At 52.0% G+C, this 26,054-nt stretch overlaps 1 protein-coding gene across 2 annotated transcripts in view; it reads left to right on the top strand.

Moving 5' to 3' along the window:
• TBCD (tubulin folding cofactor D) overlaps nucleotides 1–26,054 on the top strand; it is a 144,153-nt gene that overhangs the window by 22,282 nt on the left and 95,817 nt on the right. For both annotated transcript variants that reach the window (XM_052657027.1, XM_052657026.1), the window contains exons 8-13: nucleotides 11,626–11,671; nucleotides 13,103–13,235; nucleotides 16,825–16,961; nucleotides 17,603–17,663; nucleotides 18,710–18,784; nucleotides 19,046–19,140. In XM_052657027.1, the coding sequence (XP_052512987.1) occupies nucleotides 11,626–11,671; nucleotides 13,103–13,235; nucleotides 16,825–16,961; nucleotides 17,603–17,663; nucleotides 18,710–18,784; nucleotides 19,046–19,140 (547 nt within the window). The remainder of the gene's footprint in view (nucleotides 1–11,625; nucleotides 11,672–13,102; nucleotides 13,236–16,824; nucleotides 16,962–17,602; nucleotides 17,664–18,709; nucleotides 18,785–19,045; nucleotides 19,141–26,054) is intronic.

Raw genomic sequence — 26,054 nt, 5'->3', positions numbered from 1 at the left:
CATGAGCAGCACCTCCTCATCCGTCGCCCCCAGCACCCCCAGTTCCTGGCAGCTAGTGACCTATTTTCTGTCTCTCTAGCTTTGCTTATCGAGGACGTTTGGTACAAGTGCAGTCGTGTACAGAGTGACCTTTCGAATCTGGCTTCTTTGGCATCGTGTTCCCGCAGGACTTCCACGTTGTAGCCTGTCAGTGCTTCCTTTCTTAATACTCCATTGTAGTTACTCAGAATTCTGAGATACTCTGAATAACCTGATCTGAAAACTCCTGTGTAAGATTTTGTTTGAGCATATATTTTCCGCTTCCTTGCTACAATAGTAGCAGTAGATTTTTTTTTTTAAGTGTAACAATTTATACTTCCTGTGTTTCTGAGGTCTTCTAGAAACTTTTTATGGCAGACCCACCTGTCATATTGACGAAACATGGGTATCAGCTTGTGGCTGCAGGCAACTCTCGTTCCAGCCACCTGTGTGGGGAGGTGCTTCAGGAGGACTCTGCTTTGTTGGGGGTCGGTGCTGGGGGAGGCTGGCCGAGAACGGTGCTGAGCGTGGAGCAGAGGGGAGGGAGTGGTCCTAGTCACCAGGCTCTCGCTGCAGGGTTCCTGGGTGGGCGTGTGCAGCGCATCGAGTCCTGGTGAAGAATGGGGTGAATAGGGCTGAGATGGTTTATTTGAAGGTTTGAATGTAAGTGGATTCTTAGTTTTTTGGGGTGAGTCACATTGAGAAGTCTTAGGTCATAGAGAAACAAGGGTCTGATGAACGCCGCTGAGCCTGTCAGTCCACTTGGGCCTGCAGGGTAGACCCGTCTGGACATGGGTGCCGCTTCCTGACTCACTTTTGTCCTGCTTTAGACCTCTTCCGCCTAGTCTGGAATCTGTGTCCTTGATAGGCTCCTGGGGTCTCCTGGCAGCACCCCCTGGCCTGGAAGCCACCCCTCCTGAGGCCGTTGCTGCATCTGGGTCAGGGCACCTGGGCTGTGGGTGCCTTCTCTGCAGGGCTGGAGCCAGCGGTGACCACCCCCTGGGGCCTGCAGCTGGCGGGGCCTCTGTGGCCCTCGCTCAGAATTGGTGGCGGTGGGCTTTTGTGCTCAGGCCACCAGCAAGCAGTCCTGTGGCCTCCTCCAACTCAAGTCCTCGGGATGCTGGGGGCCTCTTGGCTTGAGAAGGTCATGGGGTCACTTCCTGCCCAGTTTCTGCTGTGGCTGGGCCCAGAGGTCCTTTCTTTCTCTTTTGTTTTTTTTTTTAAGATTTTTGATCCTCTCACTGCTTGTTTCTAGGCTGTTCCCAAGTTTTGCTCCTTCTTCCCGCGTGGGGCACAGGTGTTGGCGAGCCCGCTGCCGCTCTCCTGCCCCTTCCCTGGCCTCAAGTGGGGAAGGGCTTTATACCGGGAGGCCTCCCCGTTTTACACTCAGGAGGAGTGAAGGCCTGTTGTGTCTTCCTCCTGAGGAGTAAAGTGATTTTCTCAAAGCCTTAGCAAAGTTGAACCTCACGTCCCTGCCCCCGTGTTGGCCCAGAGGAGGAAGCCCTGCAGGCCGAGGTGCTTTGGCAGCCACGCCCTGGTGCTCTCTGGGGAGATGTGCCCTCGGCGAGGGTATTGCCTGCTTCGAGAGCTCTGCCAGGGGAGGTGGCCCTGCTGTGCTCCCGGGGGCAGGCCCGTCTCTTCTGCAGCCTCAGAAGCCCAGTGGTTCCTCTGGAGAAAAAAAAAAAAGCCCTAGGGTCTCCCTGGAATCATGTGCCTTCTTTCCTTTCCTTTCTTTTGAAGGAGAAATCTGGTCTAATTGCTGCTGCTGCCGCTGCCTGCCCGGGCAGGAGGAAGCAGTGTTGGTGCTGAGCTCTCCCGGGCAGGAGCGGTTTCGCCATGAGCTCGTCAGACCTGAACGGGGAGGCTCGGCGTCCGCTGTGCATGACGAAACCTGCAGGTGTGCTGCGCTTCAGGATTCCATCTGCCTCCTTTGATGCACTTGGCTTCACTCTATCCACCTGCTCATTAGTGTGGGTTAGGCGAAACAGGTGGACTCGTAACAAGTACCGTCGAAACTGGGGCTTGATTTTTATTTCCCTAGAAGCATATTCCTCTTGCAGCAGTGATTTTTTTTTTTTTTAACTCTTGTGGGAGGGAAACAAGTATCTGGCGGCTTCATGTCATTGGAAGGCCCCTTAATTCTATCTCTTTGAAACATTCTTTGGTTTAGGCCCTCCTTAAGCATTAGGATTAGTGGAAATCTAGGAAATTCAAGGAAAGGAAACACAGTATTAAAAATGGAGGCTGGTGGCCGTTTGGACTTGCTGCACTCTGCTCGAACCGGCAGCTGTGCCCTCCTCACCCTGGCCCTGCAGGTTCACAGACGGGTGGCTCTCTGTGTGCCCTGCCCTGCCACTCCGTGACCCCCACCCTGGCACTGGACAGGGGTGCTCTGTCCTCTTTGCCAGCGTCTGGGGTGTGTCCCCCCTTCACAGTGAGGCTTCTTCTGTCCGTTCTATCACTGTCAGAAGTACACCTTGTTAAAGGGTGAAACAGTCACAGACAACATGAAAAGCCAGGGAGGTGAAGAGAAGGCGCTGGCTCACTCAGAACCTTTCTCATGAGGGTGTGATGCCTGTCCGTCCAGGGTGCTTTGGAAACAGCACCCAGTGGTTTCATTTAAGGTGTTTGGCCAGAGGACAGACGAACCTGCTTGGGATTTTAGTCACAGCACTTGCCTGGAGCAAGGTTCTGGGTGGAGGGACGTGGGGTAAGAACCCTTTGAACGTGGCCGTTTTCAGGGTGTGCACGTCTGTGAAAGGTTCCTGTGCTGTCGTCAGATTCAGCAGAAATAAGGCACCTTCAGTTTCCCCCTGTGTCTGAGACGTGGAGCAGCCAACTCCGAGGCCGCTTTCGTCTCTCGTGACTCATTGTTTTCTGCGCGGCGGGCGGCCCAGTGCACGGGTTTTGTTAGAACACGCACGGTGTGAGGCTGGCCTCCGTTTCCCGGCGGCCTGGTTTGTACACCTGCTGTGTGGTGGGGTGACGTGTCCTGCAGGACAGGTGCGCCCTCGCCGGCGGCCCAGCTTGGGCCCACGCTTGCAGGGGAAGGGACTCAGCCATCGCCGCGCCCCCCCCCCCCCCCCCCCCCCCCGACGCTTGAATGAGAGACAGACACAGAGCTCTGTGCCCTGTGGGAGACAGACGCAGACTGTCTGGCCAATGTCCCTCCACCCAGGTGGCGGTGCCCCGCCTCAAAGCCCCCACCGACCCGGCTGCCTGGCCACCCTCCCCTGCCCTCCAGCGCACTGTCTATGCCTGAGTCTCCCTGACCTTCGTCCCTGGCTTCTGTCCTCGCTCCCAGAGCTCCGGCTCTGCTCACCTCTGGTGCTTCAGGCTCCACAGCTCAAGGCAGTGTCTGCCATGCTGTGGCTTTGCCCTTCTCCCGCCCGAGTTCTGAGTGCGGCCCCGTAGCAGAGGAGGGTGCCGGCCGGCGCTGTCTGTGCCCCCCAGGCCAGGTCCAGTGCCGAGCCCCACGGCAGGGACATGGCGCGAGGTGTCTCCCTGGCCCAGCCCTCCTTTACTCCATGCTGGCTGCCCCCGCCGCCTCCCCCCAGCCTCCACCCAGGTCCTCGCCTCAAGCGTGGGTGTCTGCCCGCTGCTGCCCGCCCTCCACTCGGCGGCCCGCCCCGTCTTGAGGGTCCTTCTGGGCAGGGGCGCTGCCTCTGGGTGTTCTGCGTCCCATGCTCGTTTCTGCTGCCCACGTGGCCTTCCCCGTCAAAGCCCTTCGGTTCAGTAGGCTCAGCTCTGCCCGTCTGGTTTCAGGCGAGGCTCTTCTCCCCTTTCTCCTCGTGTCTCCCTCCTCGTGTCTCCCTCCTGCACATAGTCCTGTCTTCTTGCTGGGCTCGGCTCCCGAGCTCGGCCCCTGCCCCTTCCTGCATCCTAGCCAGCTCTGCTTGGGACTGCTCTCTGGGGAGCATGGCCCCTCCTCTGACCTTGGCGCTGGGAGCTGTGCAGGCTCCATGTTGATCGTTTCTCAGTTTCTGGGATCGGGATCGTGTGTTTAGTATCCTTCGTATGTCATGTGTTGGCAAATAGTTTGTGCAGTCAGTAGTTTTGGTACTCGTCAGTCGACTGAGAGTCTGTTTTCATCTGAGGAATCTTTAGCAGTAAAGTCAGTGGTCCTATTGAGGCCCGTTGGGGAGGGATTGGAAGTCCGCTGGTGTGGCTCTGCCCCCAAGACTGTCCCTCTGGTCTTTCCCATCCTCGGGGTTTAGCTTCCCAGTGTGGAGGTCGAGGTGCAGCAGCATCTTTACTGCTCTTCAGATTGATTCTGATCCTTTTAAGGGCAGAGCTTTGAGCTTCTTTAGCTTCATGGTGTTTGAAATTCATGTATTAGGGGTGGTGGAAAGCCTGCCTGTGCCTTTGTGTGGCTGCTTGTGGTTTGTGGTGTCTGACCAGGCTTTGTCGGGGTGGCTGGGCCAGGTGAGAGCCACCTGAGTAGCTTCCCAGTCGTCTGACCCCTGCCTGGAAAAACGGCTCCTCCGGGTGGTGAGGCCAGAGGTGGCCCAAGTGCTCGGGTCTGGGGAGGGGTCATTTAAATGGGACCACCAAAGTGCAGCTTGCTGTTAGGATCCTGACCTCTTCATGTTCTGCTCGGAGCGGTTGAGAAAGCTCGGCGGCTAATAAGGTGGTAGAATGCATCGTCACAAGCAGGTTGACGTCTGAAGACAGGAGGGCATGGTTGTCCGGTGTCCTCTGAGCTCTTGTGCGGCCTCCTTTTCCAGGTGGGACACTGGAAGCTGTGGTCAGGGGCTGGGGTGGGGCTCCATCTGCCTGCCTGTGAAGGTGTGTGTTTATAGTTGGGATTTCACCGTTAGGTTAGGGAAAGATTGAACACACAGTGGGAAGATAAAGCTAGATGTGATTGTTTTGATTGTTTAAACATTTCTTTATAACTGTTAAGTATTATTTACATATTTATGTACTTAAAATCCTTTTAAGTTTACTTGATGTATTAATAAATGTGTTTTATCAGAATTGTAATTTTTCATTCTGGGTTTTAGCCAATAATAGTCAGCTGTTTATCCCAACCATTGAAAGCTCAACTTCAGCAATTAGAATTTTTCCATAGTTGAGGAAGTTTTTTTCTTTTCCCTTTAATGTATGTAGCCCTGAGGACGTGGAGAAGGCAATGGCAGCCCACTCCAGTACTCTTGCCTGGCAAATCCCATGGATGGAGGAGCCTGGTGGGGTGTAGTCCATGGGGTCGCTAGGAGTTGGACACGACTGAGCGAATTCACTTTCATGCATTGGAGAAGGAAATGGCAACCCACTCCAGTGTTCTTGCCTGGAGGATCCCAGGGACGGGGGAGCCTGGTGGGCTGCCGTCTATGGGGTCGCACAGAGTCGGACACGACTGAAGCGACTTAGCAGCAGCAGCAGCAGCCCTGAGGACACAGAGCAGGCACACTCTGAGGGGAGCAGCTGCCCTCTGCCTCTTGAGGCTGGAGGTGCCTCTGGGCGGGCTGGCTTGCCCTCCCTCGGGCCGGTCCCTCCGCGTGGCCACTGGGCGTGGCCTCCAGGTCAGCTCTCCTCTGTATTTCTTGGTTCTCCCTCATCTAGTTTCAGCTTGCTTTGATTTCTTAGGGAGATGATGGCACCTTTCATGTCCCTCCCTCCCCTTTTATTTTTGCAAGCCTCCAGGTGTGTGTGTGTGTGTGTGTGTCAGGGTGGGCGAATGGAGGGTGGTGGAAGAGGGGTGGTGGTGAGGTTTCTTCTCTGACCTGGTGGGAGGGGTCCCGGAGTGTGAGTTAAGAGAATCCCTCTGTACAGTGCCTTTGGGTTTACTTGAAGGGTGCTCAGCAATTAGCCTTTGTTGCCTTCCATGGAAGGTTTGGCCCTGCTTGGGCTCTGTGGCTCCCACGAGGACCATCGGTCAAGCTCTGAGTGGCAGCCAGCCTGGAACTGAAGTGTTGGTGCCGATGGTCCTTTCTGATCACGTGTTGTCCCCTTTGTGTGTGCACATCAGGAACAGTGGTACTGGGGCCCGGTGCCCTCCTCAGCCTGGAAACGGGACTCAGGAGCACAGAACGGGGGAGGCTGCGCTTCCTGGCCCTGTGCCGTCTGCTGGCGATGTCCCGTCTTCCTGAGGGACGGGGAATGGGCTGTCTTGCAGCCAGGTGTCCCGCAGTGCTCCTCAGCTCGCAGGATAGTTCTTGGGGACTCGTAGCACCCCTGAGCCGCATGGCATGGGCCCCTTTCTCCCGGAGCCTGGGATGGAGCTGCTTTTCCTGGCCTTGACTCGGTGGTGCCTTCAGGGGCCTCAGACCAGCATCTCCTGCTCGGCAGCCGGGCAGACTTGCTTCCAGCAGCTGACAGCCTGTGATTTACGGCTAGAGAACATGCCCCGGGGAGGGAAGCTGGTTGCACAGCGGGCAGAAGAGCTGGCTTGGGTGGGTGGTGACTGGAAGGTGTGGTGGTTGAGAGCGATTACTGAGAAATGCGTGTGTTTGCACCTTGTGCTGTGCCGGTTTCTGGAAGAGCCCGAGCAGTCACCTCGCCTCAGACGTGCGTGCTGCATGGGCTTGCCTCTGTGTGGAGTGACTGCCTCAGTGGTCTGCAGTTGGCTCGTGTCTTATGCGTCCGTGAGAAGTGGGGCACCCTCCCCATTTAGTGGCTTGGCTGATGGCTCCTCCTGACCATCTAAAGGCTAGACGGTTTCTGTGGGCCACTTCCTCCCCTTGCTGAGGGTCACCGTCCTCTGCGCACACTGGGTTGGACCGTGTGTTTTCAGGAGGGAAGGCCGGTGAAGACGGCCCCGTTTCCTGTGGAAAAGCAAAGCAGCCAATAAAACCAAAGCCCTGGCCTCTGGTTCTTGGTCCTGTTCACCCCTTCTGTGCTTCTGAGTGCACTCACGGGAGAATCCAGAACTACTGTGACCCTTCTCTTCGTGTGTACAGAGTCCGCCCGGTGGCAGCTGTGGAGCTGGTCTGGGGCCAGGAGTAAGGAGAGGGCAGGCCGCACCGCACACCCATTGCTGTCCCTCATCTGCCTCGCATCCCTCCAGCTCTACCACGGCCTCCCCTGGAAGCCAGGCCAGGCCCTCGCATGGGACCCAGAAAGCTCACACCCCAACAGTAAAGCTTACGGGACAGACGCACAGCCCCTAAACTGCTGAGCTCGTCACCAAGTATAGAATAAAAATGTGTTTTCAAAGGGGTCTCCTTGTTCTCTACCCCCTAATGTGCTGAGGATTCTCCACGCATGTTGTACACAACACGTTTGCTAGAATTTGTTATGAAGCCATGTGGGCCTGGGGTTTTCTTTCTGGAAAGATTCTGCAGTACTAATTAATTTTTTTTGTTTTGTTTTGTTACATGATCCAGGTCCATTCAGATTTTCTGTTTTAAGTCATTTCTGCTAATTTGGAATCTCATAGTTTGTCACTTTCCTTTGAGTTGTCTTACTTGTTGTCATAAAGTTTATAAAATTCCTTGGTCATCCTTTTGGTTTCTGTGGACTCTTGGGAAGTCCTTGAATTCCTGACGTTATGTATGCATGTTGTATGTGTTAGTGTGCACCTGTGTGTGTATATTAAAATACACAACCACACACACTTGTGTTGTTGAACTGTTTTAAATCACTCCACTGCCTCTAAATACTTCAGTGGGTATTCCACATAATCAGCGCACTGTTTTTGAGGACTGATTTTTAAAACAAAAATTTTTCCCCCACATGGTAATAATTCTGTTTTGTAACTTATGTTTTAACTGGAGGAAAATTGCTTTTCAGCGTTGTGTTGATTTCTGCCGAAAGTGAAAGTTGCTCAGTCATGTCCGACTCTTTGCAACCCCATGAACTATACAGTCCATGGAATTCTCCAGGCCAGAATACCGGAGTGGGTAGCCTTTCCCGAATCCAGGGGCTCTTCCCAACTCAGGGATTGAACCCAGGTCTCCCGGTATGCAGGCGGATTCTTTACCAGCTGAGCCACAAGCAAAGCCCAAGAATACTGGAGTGGGTAGCCTATCCCTTCTCCAGCAGATTTTCCTGACCTAGGAATCGAACTGGGGTCTCCTGCATTGCAGGCGGATTCTTTGCCAACTGAGCTATCAGGGAAGCTTCTGCCATACAGCAATGCAAATTAGCCATAATTAATACATATATCACCTCCCTCCCCTCTCTGCATCCAACATGTCTAGGTCATCACAGAGTGCCAGACTGGGATCCCTGTGTTCTCACCAGCTGTGTTTTATATGTATCAATATATATGTTGGTATATGTGTGTGTGTGTGTGCATATATCTCCACATGTATATGTAGCATGCATGCCTGCTAAATTGCTTCAGTCACGTCCAACTCTTTGTGACCCTATGGACTGTAGCCCACCAGGCTCCTCTGTCCATGGGATTCTCCAGGCAAGAATGCTGGAGCGGGTTGCCATTCCCTTCTCGTATATGTAGATATGTATGTTGATGCTACTTTCCCCGTTCTATCCCACACTCGCCTTCCCCCACTGTGTCCACTGGTCTGTTCTCTATATGTCTGTCTTTATCCCTTCCCTGTAAAAAATGGTTCTTCAGTACCATTTTTCTAGATTCCATATATATGCGTTAGTATAGGAGATTTTTCTTTCTGAATTCCTTCCCTTTAACAGGTTCATCTACTCACTAGAACTGGCTCAGATTTGTCCTTTTTCATGCCCACATTGGAGAGGGCAATGGCACCCCACTCCAGTACTCTTGCCTGGAAAATCCCATGGACGGAGGAGCCTGGTAGGCTGTAGTCCATGGGGTCGCTAAGGGTCGGACACGACTGAGCGACTTCACTTTCACTTTTCACTTTCATGCATTGGAGAAGTAAATGGCAATCCACTTCAGTGTTCTTGCCTTGAGAATCCCAGGGACAGGGGAGCCTGGTGGGCTGCCGTCTATGGGGTCGCACAGAGTTGGACACGACTGAAGTGACTTAGCAGCAGCAGCATGCCCGAATGGTAGTACTTCTGATGGTAGAAGCCCCTGGAAGAGAAGGGAGGGTGGGCACTTTGAGTTCAGTGGTGCCCAGCATGCATTCGTGTCTGCTAACCTGGCTGTGTCTGCCCGCCCTGCCGCCCCGTGTGGCGGGATCTCCTCTTGCCACCCGGGCTTGGTGTGGAGCTTGGAGGGCAGGGTTCAGAGCTGTTGGTGGTTCTGGTGCTTCAGAAGTTGAGACAGAAGGTCTTCCTGGTGGTATTTTCTGCTTCACCTCCTAGAGCTGTTGGCGCGCTAGGGTGTGCTTCATGGTTTAGAAAATTTCAGCAGAATTTGTGTTAGCAGTTATTCTTATACCAAGACATTTATTTGTGTTTTGAAGTGTATAATTGCTATCACCTTGAAAGTTGATTGAGACCTGAGTGGTTTTCCTAACTTTGTGTTTGTCGTGTTGTGGTTTTCATAACCTAGTGGCTCCGGTTCTTTGTGTGCAGCGGCACTGGCCGTGGGGATGGCCTTGTGCTCCGAGGACAGAGGGGAGGTGGTGTGTGACCACGGTGCGCTGGCGCCATGACCTGGGCTGGGCCAGCCTTGAGTACCCCTTCCCCCCAGCCCTGCTCTGCTTGGAGGAGAAGCCGGACCCTCAGTGAGGCCCCATCCTTGGCCGGGCACTCTGTCCTGGTTTGTATGTGAGGCACTTCAGAGCTGAGACCACCATGGCCAGGTTATTGTTGCGAACCCTGACATTTAGTTCTTTAAAGTTAGCAGCGTCTAACAGTGGTGTGTCCTGTAAGCCTTATTGTTGGGGTCTGAACTGTCTGGGTCCCATGTGAAGAGCTGGCTTGGCTCCCTGGGGAGGCCAAGGTAGAGCTGGAGTGATGCGAGGCAGGTGAGGGCTGGCAGTGGGCTGCGAGGTGTGGCCTGCCCTCTCCTTGCTCCTGGTCCCAGACCAGCTCCATGGCCACCAGCTTGGGCCTCTGTCCTTCTGAGCCAGTCCACTGGGCCTGTCCTGGCAGTCTGGGTGGGAGGCTGACGGCCGGCATTGGGAGGGTTGCTCTTGTGGCCGCTGCTGCTGGAGCAGGGTGCAGAGTGCTATGCCCAGGGCCGTGGGTGGCTCGCCTGGGGGCTTCCACACCCTGTTGAGACTCATCCGGCTGCTGGATGGCTTCCTCCTTCCTTTCCACAGAGCCACCTCCCTGACTGCTTCCAAAGTTTAACAGGAAGAAGCTCAGGGATCTGGGTGACTTTCCCACTTGTCATAAATGCAGATTGTAAAGGCAAAGATTTCAAGTGTTTGGGGAGTGGTTTACCAGTCCTGAAATGGGTATATTTCAGATGTGACCTATGGATGTCTGGGGGTCCTTGTCCATTTATAGTGTGTGTCACGGAGGAGCGAAGTGCCCTGAACTTCCCAGTCTGATGGCTGGCTCATGGTTTTGGGGTTGCCTTGATGGGAAGAGAAGGGCAGAAAGTGCAGAGGAGTGCGTGACTTCTGCCGGGGGGCTTTGCAGCAGAGGTGCAGAGCAGGGTTGGTGCGGTGAGGATGTTTTCCCACTTGCTGGGACATGGTGGTGGAGTTGTGGTCTGCTGGCTAGGAGGTTCCTTGGTGCTTTGAGTACTGGGATGTCTTGGGCCTGTGGGTCTGAGCCCCTGTGGCCTGTTCTGTGTGCCTGCCTTGGTGCGTCCAGGGCTCCTGGGTGGTTGGTCTCCACGTGAAATGCCGCTGACTGTCTGGGATGGTGTTCACCCTCTTCATCTCAACTCAGCGTAGCTCGTTGGCCGGCAGGACCTGGTGTTGGGGGATAGGGTCCAGGGAAGTCCGGCCCATGCACCTTCAGATGGTCTAAGAAGTGGTCTCCTGTGCCAGTTAAAAGCTATTCCTGAAGGAGGAGGAGTTCCTTAGCTGTTTTCTTAAAGGTGCTCAGCTTTAGAGCTCTTCGTTTAAGGGCTTGGGTGCCTGTGTGAATTACCACAAGTCTTACAGACTTGCTTCCCTGGTGGCTGAGACAGTAAAGAATCCGTCTGCAATGCAGGAGACCTGGGTTCGATCCCTGGGTTGGGAAGATCCCCTGGAGAAGGAAATGGCAACCCATTCCAATGTTCTTGCCTGGAGAAGTCCATGGACAGAGGAGCTTGGTGGGCTACAGTCCATGGGGCCGCAGAGAGTGGGACACGACTGAGTGACTAACACTTTCTCTGTGCAGACTTGAAACCAGAGGGTAAAATTTCAGGTTGAGGACTTCAGGGTTTTGATGTTTTGATGGCCTGCTGGCCCCACGTGGGTGCGATGCAGGAGGGGCCCTTTCTCCTTTGCTGACTCAGGTTGAGGATGAGTTTGTGGGAGCCTTACCTTTGCGTGGGATAATTCAACCTGTAGTTCTTATCCTTTGTTACCTTCAGTTACACGCCGTTCCTGGAACCTGGTGCGATTTTTTCCTCCGTACAGGCCAGCGCCCTTACTTCAACACCGGCGTGCGTCAGTGAGCCCCGCCTCAGGCTGCGTCCCTGGTTTATGCTGCCCACTCGGAAGATTTTCAGTCTCGTAATTTCTTTCTTGTATAGCAAATTTTGTTACTCATGGCGAGTGTTTAGGATAAAAATTTTGGAAGATTGCAACTAGTTGTTTGATAATTTATGTTTTAAATTTGTAAAGGTTTTTGTGTATTTTAATAGTTTTTTTTCTTTTTTTTTTTTAGGCACAAATATTTAAACATGGAAAACGTGAAGACTGTTTACCCTACGGTAAGATTTATTTGTAAGTGAGGATGTGTTTGTGACATGAGTTTGCCCAAATTCTGATCAAATGTGTCTCACTAAGTTTATTCATAGGCACGAAAGTTTGTGACTTGCTGTATTTGGATGTTGTCATAGTTTTTTTTTTTTTTTTTGGGTCTTCTGTGTGTGTATGTGTGTGCGTGTATGTGTGAATAATCTAACTCTGGCCTCAGGCCTTGTACGGGAGGAGGTCTGGGTTCCTGATTGACAGGTCTCGATCCTGGGGACTTGGAATGTAGACCTAGCCCTGAGGTCTTCAGCTCACTTCTTGGGAGCCCAGCTGCATTCTTGCTGGCACCATGGCTACATCATTTGCCCTTTTCGTCTCATTCTCTTAATTTTAGATTAAACTTCAACTTATGAAAACCTATATAGTCATTCTTGCTGCGGGAAAGCTTACTACCTGGAACAAGAGAAATTTCTTAGTCTGTGCGTTAGAAGATGCGTGGATCAGATTTGGGCAGTAGAGTCTGTTTATTTCTTGACATTTTCATCATGGGACATTTCATATACACAACAGAAGAGACACTGGTATAGCGGGCGCTCATGTTTCTATCACAAGCTTCAGGTTTTTGATGCATGGGCATCCTGTTTCATCCATGCTTCCCCTCACACACCTTCCTCCCGCCCCGGACACCCTGTCTTCCCACTGGCATCTGTTCACTCTTTTAAGAAACGTAATCTTGATGTCACGGTTACACCTGAGAACGTGAGCAGTTGACACTCAGCATCATCGCGTTTGTCCTCAACAGCCTTGCACACGCAGACCCCGACTCCATCTTGAGTTACTATCAGTTGTACCCAGGCTGGTCACTGTATGACGTTTGGGTCTTTTGGGGAGTTACCCAGAAGCCATCACAACTTGGCTTGAAAACCGCCCTGCTCTTGTCTCAACACGAAACATGGTCTCGTGTGCTCTCCTTGCCTCCGCCTTCTCCGATGCTCTCCTTATTGCCCTGACCAGCCTTAGTGGCAGGGGGCCCGATCACACTGCTCCCCTGGTTGTGGAGATCCCTCCCTGTTCCTACAGCCTCACACCGAAGTCTGTCTGCGTGGTCCTCGTGGCCCTTAGTGTGTGCTCCACCCACCATGCACACACCCAGCCCCTCTGCTCAAGTTGCTTCTCCCTCCCTGGGCTCCTCTGCATTCCACCTCTGGATGCCTGGTGGAGCAGGTCCAGCTCCAATGCACTTAGTAAATGACATGAGGTGAAGGGGTCTGCTCTGTGAAGCAGAGCTCAAGGGGTACAGCGTAGACGTAGGCCTTTGCACTGACTTGGAGGAGGGGGGCCCGGGAAGTGTCTGGCTTTGATGTTGTGCATGTCAGGTGGGGATGGTGGGTTCGGGAGATCACACAAACCCTTCCCAGCAAACTGAGCAGGGTGTTCTGTGTTTGCAGCTGCCACCGTTCTCCAGTGCTTGGACAGCTGCAGGCTCCCCGACAGCAACCAGACCTTGCTCCGGAAGCTCGGGGTGAAGCTCGTGCAGCGGCTGGGCCTGACCTTCCTGAAGCCCCGGGTGGCCGGATGGAGGTTGGTGGACGGAGCGGTGACCGTGCAGCCAGGGTGTCTGGAGGCTGGTGTGGGGCCCAGGGCTTCAGGCTGCTGGGCACAGTGGGCTAATCATGTGTCCTCCTGCTTCCATTCTTTTCCCCCAGTCCCAAGAGCATTTCTGATTTTGAAAGGAACAGCTTTTCTTTGGGTAATTTTCTGACTTCACATCTTCCAGGTAGAATTTTAAAGTGGGGCTGATGAGAGGGAAAGCTTGCCTCTCGTTCTGAAAGTGCCTGTCCTAGTGTAGGGCAGCGTCACTGGTGGGTAACACCGCAGGGGAGGCTCTATTCTGGTCATTTCAGTCCGGGTTTCAGGCTCACTGCTCAGGGTTTACTCAGAGCTGTCTCCTCCTGAGGATGGAAAAGATGTCTTAGTGGTCCAAGTGGCTCCCGTGGAAACAGCTTGTTCTATTGTGCTGGGGTACTACATTTTTAACAGTCTTCAGTATTTTTTTAAAATTAATTTACTTTATTTGGAGGCTACTTTACAGTATTGGAGTGGTTTTTGCCATACGTTGTCATGAATCAGCCATGGGTGTACATGTGTTCCCCATCCTGAACCCCCCTCCCACCCAGTTTTCAGTTTTATTTCAAGTATTAATATGTGTGTTTTGGGAGGAATTATTTGATTATGAGGAATCATTGATTATGTTTCCAGTTATAGGAAGTTGCAGAGAAGTGTGTTACATATTAGGGATGTTTTACTAAAATACCTTTTGAGTATTCTGCATATTGTAAGTATGTTCTGTAAGTTGTTTATGAGACTAATGTTAGTGTCTTCTTTCCAGATGCTGTAAAAGATTAACATTCTGTACTGTGTTAGCGTTCCCCTGAGAAACAGAACCAGTGTAGCAGTGGGTGTGTGTGTATGTGTGTTAAGAGACACAAGGAATTGGCTTGTGGTTGTGAGTGTCCAGATCTGGTAGGCTTAGAGACGCAGGAGGCGCTGACGTTTCAGTCTGAGTCTGAAGGCAGGAAGAATCCCTCACTGAGGGGAGAGTGATCCAGGCTGTGGTCCCTGGCCTTCCCCGGACTGGGCAAGGCCCACCACACTGGGGAGAGCAAGCTGCTTTACTCAGCCCACAAGGTAAACGTTCATCTCACCTAGAGTCACCCACAGAGACACACCCAGAATAACCTTTGGACAAATACCTGGGCCCTGTGACCCGGCCAGCTTGGCACATTCGAGTGAACCGCCGCAAGTACTCTAGGCGTTTACTCGGGAAGGAGAGGAGTTCAGCATCACACTTCCGTTGTTCAGGCTGTACCTCCCTGGACACTGAGTGTGATCATTAAACGTGGTGGCTTCAGTCTTCCGTCGTGTTGTTTGCTTTCTCTCTCTTCCATCTTTCTTTTCATTTTATCCCCTCTGATGCACTTGCACGTTCTCTTGTAGATTCGTTCCCTTTTTGGTGTTCGTCCCCTTAGGAGGAGTGAGTCTGTCTGGCAGGCGGGTAACTGGCTGCACTGCCCCTCTTGCTGTCTTGCTGTCTGCCCGGGCCTGGTCAGTTCCTCCCACTGGGATGCGGCCCTTGCTCCTGCAGCAGCCGCTCGTGTCTACGTGTGGCCTTTCAGTCCCCCCTACTGGACCCACACTTCAGTGACGGCCCAGTGGTACATGGGTACCTCTGGATTCTGGCTCTTGGCCTCTTACCTGCTCTCTGATGGCATGTCTGGATCTTAACGTGCCTCACAGTTGCCTGAGGATTCAGGGAGACGTATGCAGAATTTGGGGGGCTTTCTCAGGTCTCCTTCCTCTAGTGTCTGTCCCCACTTAGTAGCCATCTCGTCACGATTTTTTTTTCCTGCCCATCAGGACAGTGGCTCTCTGCTTGGGCTCTCCTTTCCTGTGCTGTGGTTTAGCAAGTTCATCTGGGAGGAAGCAGAGGGGACAGTGGGTGCGTCTGAGGGCTTCTCTGCTGTGAGGGCTTGGAGCCTTGCCGTGGGTATCTTGTGCCTGCCAGCGCTGCTTTATACACTTTGTCTAGGTCAGTGGTTAAGGCGGGAGGGAGAGTCCAGTGGCAGCCTTTCTGGTCTCTGGTTGCTGGACGGTGATGAGGACTTTCCCTGTGAGGTGGTGAGCACATGTCCTCACTGGAGGAGAGCAGCGGCAGAGTCGGCAGTTGTCACCACGTGCCTGCTGCTTGCTGGGCGCTTTATGAGCACAGTCCTGTGGCGCCTGGTGACCTTCTCCCTGATTCAGTTGCCTGTTGCTGCTCTGATTCTTTTGCATTTTTTCCCCCAGCCCAGGCAGTTGTCAGACACCCTCTGGGTGACCTGCAGTGTGGACTCAGTTCTGAGTCTGTGTCCGTGGAGACGGCACCGGATCCCACAGATGAAGGGCTCAGCCCCCACGACTGTCTCTCCCACCTCAACCCCGCCCCTCACTGCTTGCAAGTCCCAGTTGTCACCTGTGCTTCTGACAGTTGGGCTACGGGTTGGGAGTTCCCACTACCCCCTTGTTGGGTTTGATAATTTGCTAGAGTGGCTCACAGAACTCAGAAATATTGTATTTACGAGATTATTGGTTTGTTGCAAAAGGCTCAGGAATAATCAAGTGGAAGAGATGCCGAGGGCAGGGCTCAGGGAGAGGGCATGGGGCTTCCGTGGGTTTTATGGGAAGCCTCATTGCATAGTCACGGTTGATTCTGTCACTGGCCATTGGTGGTTGATTGACCTTCCATCCTGGGAACTGCCCCATGGAATCTGAGGCCTCAAGGCCACAGCTAACAGTGTCCAGGTTGCCTCTATCTCCAAAGCCCCAGTTATCTCTTACTGGACTTGGCCTTAGGCTACGGCCCCTAGTCCATGCTGTAACTCAGCCTGTCACCGTTTATGCCCCAGGCCCTGTCCTGAGATGGAGCTGCCCCAGAGTCAGGCCCAAGCGTGCCTGCGGCTTCCAGGAAGGGAGGCGGTGTTCATGGGCCTGCTCTGCACAGGCCCTGGTCTGAGTGCTTTGTGCACATGCTCCCATCTGGCCTCATTTTACAGACAGGGAAACTGAGGCAACAAGAGGTTTGGGGACTGTGCTGTGGGACCCTTCACAGCGCCGTGGGAGATAATGCTGGTGACCTCAGTTTGTGGAGGAGGGGGGTGTGGTGGGCAGGAAGTAGTGAGAGCCATTCAGGAGCGGGCTCTGTGGGAGCTGGAGAGGACCAGCTGTGGCCCCTGGGGTGCAGAGAGCAGTGTCTGGCCCAGGGGCAGGGTGGGACTATACTCAGCTGGGACCTGGAGGCGGAGCCTATGGAAATAGGGCCAAGGCCACGGGGCTCGAGCACGCCTTTCCTGCCATCTCGGTCGCGCACATGTTTTTGAGGTCAACCCTCAGACACGTGAGGGTTTCTGAGTCCTCTAGAGGGTGAATCTGTTCTGAAGCTCAGATGAGGTGGTCATCTTTCCTTGACAGTCCATGCTGGCAACTGTTATTGCTCCGTTTCCTTCCTGTCCATCCCATCCCTGGAAAGCACATGGAATTTTCACAGTGATGCTATTCATAAATTGCCGATTCAGTTGGGATTTTCTAGCTCCAAGGTGTCCCAGTGGGTCTGAGGTTCATTTGCTGCTTGCAGGTACCAGCGGGGCTGCCGCTCCTTGGCCGAGAGCTTACAGCATTCCATTCAGAATCCCAGAGAGCCCATGACACAGGCTGAGACCCCCGACAGCGACGGAGAGGATGACGTCCCCGTGGAGGTGGAGAGTGTGATCGGTGAGTGCGGGCCGCCTCATCTCCACCTGCAGGGCACCCAGTTTGACCTCTGGTCTTTGCAGGGCGGGACGAGAGGCTGGGGGTTCCTGCACCCGCAGTCCCTGTTGCCCTCTGACATGGCCTAGGTTGCTGTGGTCAGGGTGCACGTGTGTGTACACCGCCACAGGCTCCGTCCTGCCTCTCTGTCCAGTTCTGTGCTGCCTCTGCTCTCCAGCAGGGCCTCCACTGACCAGCCTGCAAGGCCCGTCGTGCTTACGAGGCCTCTGTGCAGCCTCTCCTAGTGGCTGACCGTTCCCAAGACCCGGTCCCCAGGAGAACTGCTCTCTGCAGCCTCCAGCAGACACTTGTTTTTTCTGGGCCGCCTCCCTCTCTCGTGCTCTCTGCCCAGTGCCTGTGAGGGTGGGTGGATGTACTTTTTAGGAGCTATGGCAGAAGTTGGTCTTAAATGATGATTTGAAAACACACAGGAAGAAATGTCCTTTTCTTGTGATTAGACTTAAGGTTCTCCCTGTAATTCCCTTCATGGTACTGTTTGGAGTGGCGTGCAGGGTGGGTTACCTTACAGCTGGGAACTGAGAGCTCAGCTCGAATTCCGGGTGCTTCCATGCGGCTCACAGACTGGCCTTCCTGTGTTCTTCCAGAGCAGCTGCTGGTTGGGCTGAAGGATAAGGACACGATCGTGCGGTGGTCTGCGGCCAAAGGGTAGGTGCCCGATTCAGGCCGGGGCTGGGCTAGGGGCTGGCAGCTTATTCCCCAGATGCTCATCGGTCTGCTGGGTCTTCTTAATCATGAAGAACTTCTTGTGCGATTTGATAGCTGTGGGCAGCTCTGAGAGTTTTAAAGGGTAGACTGATTTTTTTTCCCCTAATTTATATTTATTGCTTTATGTCCTAATTTTCAAGAACATTGCTGAGGTTGGTCAGCAGCTCCTTCATTTTCTTGCATTTTTGGCTGGAGTGAGCCACATTTGCCTTTTTTTAACCTTCAGGTGTTCCTTTTCTTACTTGTCCATGTCCTCATCACCGTGACCCTCACTTCCTGCCCCCATGGCCAGGGGTACACCCCTCATGTAGAAAGGGGTGCTGCACAGCCCCACTTAATCCCAGAGTCTGGCATCTCCCCTCTGCTGCGCCTGAGGGAACAGCCAGCAGAGGTGCCCAGGCCCACCCAGGTGGGCCAGAGGGGAATGGGGGACAGAGTACAAAGGAAATGGTTATGGGGAAAATTAAAATTGATGGAAGTGCTGGTCGGCCCTCCCCCGAGAGTTCTGGGTTTCTGTGTCAACTAATTCATGTAGCAAGCACCAGGTAAAGGAGGTTCACATGGAGGCTTTTGGGTAACTTTGAAGCCCAGAGTCTTGTCTGCTGGAATGTGATGGGCTGGGAGGGTGAGTCTTCCTCGGGTGCTGCTGGCCGGGACACAACCCAGGCAGGTGACCTTATGGGAGCCAGCCCAGTTGGCATCTAGCATGGGGCTGGGACAGCCTGCCGGGCAGACCTTGGTGGCCTGAGCTGGGAGCTTTGACTGTCCGAGACAAACATGTGCCGTGTGGGTTCCCCAGATACCTGTCCTGTGTTCATATCAGTGTGATGGGCCCCCTGATGGGGCAGGTGGCCTTTGTGGAACAGACTCAGCCACTTTGCCCTTCTCTGGAGGGAAGGACAATCTCTCGGGATGTTCCTAGCATAGCATGGGCCCTTGACGGGCTGGTGATGCTGACAGATGCTGACGTTGCTTTTCCTTTTCAGAATTGGTAGGATGGCCGGAAGACTGCCCAAAGAGCTGGCAGATGACGTGACCGGGTCGGTGCTGGACTGTTTCAGGTGTGTGGGGAGATCACGGAGGGAGGCTTGTTTCTGGGGCATGTGAGGCTGACCCAGGACTTCGACTCTTTCTCTGGAGATCTGAACATGGCTGTCGTCTCCAGTTGGTTTGCAGTACTTTATCTCGTTAGCTGACTGATATTTTACAAACTTACTAAGAGTTTTAGTGATGCTTTCACCCCAGTGGGTGGACGTGTGCTCTGGGTCCTGGGGGGACAAGCTGGCATGGTGCTGGGGTCTCAGGCTCTCTTGTATTTTCAGTTTCCAGGAGACGGACAGTGCCTGGCATGGCGGGTGTCTGGCGCTGGCGGAACTGGGCAGACGAGGCCTGCTGCTCCCTTCCCGGCTCTCAGACGGTGAGTGTGAAGCTCAGTTTGTGTGTGCACCTTGGGGTGCTCCATCTAGCCCCCTCCTGGCATGGCCCACTCCCTGGAGTGACGTGAGCATCGTGAGTGTTGCAGGAGAGAGCCTTCTAGGCCTTTGTCCTTAGGCTTCTTTCTCACGTAGGCCTTCCTGAGGCCCAGTGTCTCTCCTCCCTTCTGTGCAGTTTCAGTATCCTGTTGGTCCCGATTTGGAGTGTTGTGAGCTCTTGTGACGTCTGGGATTGTCTCGTCCCCCAGAACCAGTTTCACCCTCGTGGGGGTGCTGTCGCCCATTAAGAATGTGTGCATGGCCGTGGTTCTTCTCCTACAGTGACATCATGGTTCCTGGGAGCAAGACTCACGCCAGTGAGGGGATCGGGGGGAGGGAGCTCGCAGTGGGCCTGAGCAGGGGGACAGCGTGGCGGGTGCAGACGGACCACTGATTTCGAGGCCTGCATGTCCTAGCTCTCGGACCCAGCCGCATGGAGGTGCAGCCTGGGACCAAGGCCACAAGAAGCTTGTCTGTGGTGGGTGGGGATGTCCCTGGGAGCAGTGGTGCCTGTGGATAAAAGGGACAGATACCTGTAAGGGATGAAGAGGGCCCTTTGCTGGAGTGTGTCTCCACAGGTGCCACGCACCCTGGGGATGACTTCTGTCCAGAGCAGGGACGTCTGTGCAGAGAGGGCGCTGGTCAGCAGCCAAGCGGTGGGGTTGCTGCGGGTGCTGGCTGTGCGCCCAGTGTTGTGAGGCGCGAGCTCCTTGACCCTTGATTTCTGTGGGCTCTTTCAGCTTATTTTTGTAGCAGCTTTACGGAGATATAATTCATATTAACATATTGTAAACTTCACCCATTTAAGGAATTCAATTCAGTAGTTTTTAGTACATTTATAGAGTTGTGCAACTGCCACCATCTGAGTCTGATTTCACTGTTTCTCAAAGAAATCCTGTACTCAGGAGAAGTCTTTCCCCATCTTCCCTCAGCACCCCCAGTCCTGGGCACCCGCCGATGTCTTTCTGTAACTGCCTTTTCTGGACGCTTCATGTAAATGGGATCTCCCATAGTGGTCTCGGCGTTGACCTCTTTCACTGAGCGTAATGTTTCTAACTTCACCCCCGTTGTACCGTGTAGCGGTGGTACTTCATTCCTTTCTGTGGCTGAATAATATTCCATGGTATGGCTGCATGTTTATGAATCCTCTCATAGTTGATGGGCGTTTGGGTTTCCACCCTGGGCTACTGTGTATAATGCTGCCCTGAACATTTGTGCACAAGTGTTTGTGTGGCCGGGTGAGTTCTCATCCTCCAATCCCTAGGTGTAGACCTAGGAGTAGAGGTGATGGGCCAATGCTAAACCTGTCTTCCACTTCTTGAGGAACTGCAGAGTTCTCCAAGATGGTTGTTCCATGCGCCACCACTTGACGTTCCTACCAGCTGCGTAGGGGGTTCCAGTTTCCCCATCCTCTCCAACTCTTGTGTTTCTTTGTTTTTTTTTTTTTTAATAGCCATCCTAGTGGGTGTGAAGTGCTATCTTACTGTGGTTTTGATTTGCATCTCAACTGTGTTGAGCATCTTTTCATGTGCTTTTTGACCATTTGGCTATGTTCATTGGAGAAATGTATGTTCAGGTACTTTGTTAATTTAAAAAATCGGGCTATTTGTCTTTCTATCGTTGTGAGTTCTTAATGGATATAAGCCTTTTATCAGATACATGATTTGTGGATATTCTGTCTCCTCTGTGGTTGTCTTGTCACTTTGCTGATGGAGTTTGATGCACTGAAGCTGTATTAACTTACCAGTTTTCTCTTCCGTTGCCTGGGCCCCTGGTTTCATATCTAAGAAGTCGTTGCCTACCCTGAGGCCACGGAGATGTACCGCTGTACTTTTATTTACTCTCGTTCCATCCTAAGTGACTTACACATTTACTTGTGAAAATAGACGTGTGAGAGTGTGTGCGCGCGCGCGAGGGTATCATGAGTCAAGAGGAAGTCTCTGCCTCTGTGGTGCCGATTCCAGTTCAACTTGAAGGAGACCAGAGTCCTCACTGCTGCTCACGCCTGAGGCCGGCTGGCACAGTGTACGTGTCTGTCATATATCATGACGTCAGCAGCCTCCACCAGCCGCAAGCAGCCAGAGTGAGAACATAGAGTGGCGGATGAAGTGCATTGCTGCAGACGAATGTATTGTAGATGGAAAGTGTCAAAATGGGGCCCCAAACTGTGAGACGTCACACGCGGGGAGTTGGCCTGTAGTCTTAGGTGCTGGCCGCCTCCTGCCTGTGGCGCCCTCCAGATGAGCCAAGCCTTTCCGCAGACCCTTCGTGTGGCTGGTGGGTTGCGGAGCTGTGCTGTCTCCTGCCTCGGACGGGTTGTGCAGGCAGCTGCGGTCTTATCCTGGAGCAGGCTCCAGAGGTGACGGGTCTAACACCATTCGCTTTCCTTCAGCCCATTCTCCTGCTCCTCGGACTGGGCCGTTGGAATTGCCCTGTCTTCAAGTTCTCTGATCCTGCCTTCTGTCTGCTCAAACCTGCAGGTTATTCTCCTTCCTTAGCTGAACTTTTCATTTCATTGGCTATATTTTCAGTTCTAGAATTTCTCTTTTTACAGCCTGTGTCTTTATTGACACTCCATGTTTGTACAGACATTGTTCTCTTGTTTCCTTTAGCTCTTGGAGTATATTTGAGATAATTGATTCAGAGTCAGTGTCTTGTAAGACGCCGTCTGGCCTTCCTCAGAGGTGGTTTCTGTCAACTTTTTTTTTTTTTTTCACTGTGACTGTACGATAGTTTTTTGTTTCTTTGTATGCTTTGTTACTGTTTTATTGAAAACCGGGCGCTCTGCCATATGATGTGGTAACTCTAGAGATTGAGTTCTGCCTTGTCCGAGGTTTGCTGCGCTTGCTGTTGAAGCTTGTTTAGCCGTCTCTTTATTTAGTGACTTTTTCCCAGACTTTTTTTTTTGCAATGACTTTATTCCTTGTTTGGTCACTGAGGTCTCTCTTCTGTTGCTTTCGTGTATCGCCAGTGACCTAACAGAGTTTTCTTAGATGCTGAAATTTAGTAGCCTCTTTGTTCGCTAAGCACCCTGTTGATTGATGCAGGGTTTTTTTTTAATTAGATTCCAGAGTGCTGAAAAGCTAGATTCTGCTTTTACCAGCTTACTGGTTTCCTTGGTAGAGGGACCAATTCGTGGAGTCCCCTACGGCCATATTCTGTGACATCATCCAAAAACCAGCATCTGAACAGCATTCCAGTGTTACTCTGGGTCCTCTGAGAAGATGTGGACACCAAGACAGGATTAAGTGTGCAAGTGATTTTATTAGGAAATGTTGGGAAGGCTGGCAGAGCCACCATCCAACCCCAAGAGCTGCGGGGCTGGGGTGTGGGTGGCGGAGTCCTGGTGGGCCGTGTGGTCTCAGGAAGGGCTTCTAGGGGAGTGGGGGTCCTCAAGCCAAAGTCAGCCTCAGACACATTCTCAGCTTCCTGGGATGGTCTGCAAGGCATGGCTGCTACCCTGCCTCCTTGGTGGAGTCGCCATGGGGCCTGGGGTCAGCCTGTGCCTGTGGGTGAGTCCTGCCTTGGCCACAGCCTTCGTGTGCAGAGTGCTGACCTCGCTCGTCTCCTTACTGCTCCCTCTCCATGGGCCTGTGTGCCTGGCTTTCCTTCTCCACTGCTCCTGACCTCTCCTGGCACTTTCCTGTTCTCCTGACTACTGTGCGCTTTACTGATTTTTAACCTTTGTGCAATCTTGAACTCTTGGACATTCCAGCCTGTAAGAAAAGTGATAGCCGTATCGAGACGTCTCTGGCTTAGTGTGTGGAGTAGGGGTTGTGTTTTTCTGTATCAAAATGTTTTTCTCCTTGAGTGAAAGTGTGTGCCTACTTCATTTCATACTCACTCCTCTCCCTGTCTTGGGAGTGGGGGCATTTTGGTTGAAGGTTAAACCAGGGGTAGAGGTAGATGGCTGTGGGCTGCTGGTAAGACTGTTACAAAGCAGGTTGTCAGTACTTTTGTTTCTTCAATGTGAATACAAGGATCCTTTTTAGAAGTTATTTTCAGCATTACTAGGATGTGTAGTTCATCTAACATACAGTTTACCTATTATAAGTGTCTGATTCAGTGGCTTTGGTTTGTTACATTATCGATTTTCAAAAAAACATTTTAGAATAAATATGACATCAATTCAGTTCAGGCGCTCAGTTGCATCTGACTCTTTGCAACCCCATGGACTGCAGCATGCCAGGCCTCCCTGTCCATCACCAACTCCCAGAATTTACCCAAACTCATCTCCATTGAGTTGGTGATGTTATCCCACTATATATGACATAAACTTGCCATGTTAACTATTTTCAAGTGTACAATGCAGTGGCGTTAACTACATTTACGGTGTTGTATAACCATTATCATCACCATCTATTTCCAAATTTTTTTATGTTCCCAGACAGAAACCATGTCCCCCTAAACACTTAACTCCCCCTCCCTTCCCCTCCTCTCAGCCTCTGACACGCACAAGTCTGTCTGCCTCTGTGAGTCTGCCGCTCCAGGGACCTCATATAAGTGGGTTTGTGCAGGGTTGTCCTTTGTGTCCTACTTACTTTGTCCAGGATTCCAAGGTTAAGTTCAATTTGTAGCTCATGCCAAACTCTTTATGGCTGAGTAACAGTCCCTTGTGTGTATGGATGGCCTGTTATTTACGTCTTCATCTGCCAGTAGATTTTTGGGTTATTTCTGTCTTTTTACTATTTTGAATAATGCTGCCATGAACATTGGGTGCCTGCATCTGTTTGAATCCCGGTTTTCATTTCTTTTAGGTGTATGTCTAGGGGTGAAATTGCTGGTTCACATGATAATTCTGTATTAAAATCTTTGAAGACTTACCGCATTTTATACATGAAGGTCAGAGACAGCTCTGGAGCTGGGTTATATGTGAATGAAGAAAGGTACTGTCGTTGATATATCAGTAAGACGGAATTTTTTTTTGCTGTTGTTGCTAAGATCTAAGAACCCACTGTGCTTGTAGAAGTAGTTGCAGAGAGCCTGCATGGTTTCTGTGGCTGTACGTGTGCAGATGACCTTTTGGAGGAATTCCCTTAGGCGGGTTAATTTCATGGGGCTGCAGGCACATGTGGCTCCACCGTGAACATCTGCAGGCAGCGCCGGGGCTCCCTGACTTGTGTGGCTGCAGGACTCTGAGCAGTCGTTAACTGTCTCCGTTTCTTCTTACTGTCATTTAAGATGGTGGTGGACATTCTTGGGTGAGCTTAGAATCTCTGGGTCCCCAAAACGGAAGTTTTATGTTCTTGCCTGTAAGGCACGAGGTGAGAGCTTATCTCTAGGGCCTGAGGCTTTGGGCCCCAAGCCTAGAACAGCTTCTGACCCTCTGCTTCCTGCAGGGTGTGGACTTGCTGGAAAGCAAGGGTACCCTGTTTTTGGTCTTTGTCAAAGCACATTGGTATACAGACACACAGGAGCCCAGGCTTGCCAGTGAAGGCTGCGCATGTGCGCGTTGGTTTCAGGTCACGACAGCGCATGTGTTGGATTGGTGGTGTGGGCCAGGGACTCATAGGCCATCCTGGATGATCTATAACAGTTTGTAACAGCGGCTTCCTATTTACCTTAAGAGAATCAAGACCAGCTCTGCATCCCTGTTGTGGGTTGGCGTTGTTCAGTTGCTAAGCTGTGTCTGACTCTTTGAGACCCCATGGACTGCAGCATGCCAGGCTTTCCTGTCCTTCACTATCTCCCGGAGTTTGCTCAGACTCATGTCCATTGAGTCAGTGATGCCATCCAACCATCTCATCCTCTGTCATTCCCTTCTCCTCCTGCCCTCAATCTTTCCCACCGTCAGGGTCTTTTCCAATGAGTTGGCTCTTCGCATCAGGTGGCTAAAGTATTGGAGTATGTGAGTTGGTCTCAGTGGTTTTATATAAATTTAACTTGCTAGAAAGCAGGTTGTTTGCCATACTGAACAGTGTCATTTTTTTTTTAATAAGCAGATTTTAAATTTATTTTTATTTATTTATTTATTTTTGGGCAACACTGGGTCTCCATTGCTGCCCATGAACTTTTCTCCAGTTGTGGCAGGCAGGGGCTGCTCTCTCATTGCAACACACGGACTTCTCATTGCAGTGGCTTTTCTTATTGCGGAGCACGGGCTCGTGGGCTCCAGCAGTTGCAGTGTGTGGGCTCTAGAAAGCAGGCTTAGTCGTTCTGGTGACGGGCTTAGTTGCCCCACAGCACATGGGGCTCTTCCCGGACCAGGGATCAAACCCGTGTCTTAGCGGGCAGGTGGAGTCTTAACCCCTTGATCCTCAGGGAAGTCCTTGTTATTTAAAACAAATTTCTCGTAAAAACTATTTGTTTGGCTGTACCAGGTCTTAGTTCCAGCATGTGGGATCTAGTTCCCTGACCCAGAGACTGAACCCAGGCCTCCTGCCTCGGAAGCAGAGTCTTAACCACTAGACCACCAGGGAAGTCCCATGAATGCTGTCGTTTTAACAGAAAGCCTCTGCATCACTGCTTGGGATGTGTCTGGTGGGATCCAGGCATCATGATGCCTTGGAATACACCACACTCCATCTAAAATGCAGGGACTATATCCTTCGTCTCCTTGAACTTGTATTTCCATTTACTTTTCCCAGAGGATCTTTTCCTAATGTAACATGTTTCTGTGCTTGAGAATCTTCTCTTGATCTCTCTGTCAAGTGTCTTCAGCATGAGGATGTCTGTACGCAGACATCAGCTCTTCACATTTTGTTCTGCCAAAAGATACTAATTGTTTAAGAAGTTTTCTAGATTGAGTTTTTACAGAATTAGTTATTAGTATAATCTTGATCAAAACAGCTGAAAATAATATCTTATTGAAACGCAACTATTAACCAGCTGGATTTTTAGTTCAGGCTGTCTTTCTGTG

The sequence above is a fragment of the Budorcas taxicolor genome, chromosome 19 (genome assembly GCF_023091745.1).
Source record: "Budorcas taxicolor isolate Tak-1 chromosome 19, Takin1.1, whole genome shotgun sequence".
In the NCBI taxonomy this organism is placed as follows: domain Eukaryota; kingdom Metazoa; phylum Chordata; class Mammalia; order Artiodactyla; family Bovidae; genus Budorcas; species Budorcas taxicolor.
Note: the sequence above shows the minus strand (reverse complement) of the source record. Positions and strands in the feature narration are given on the sequence as shown.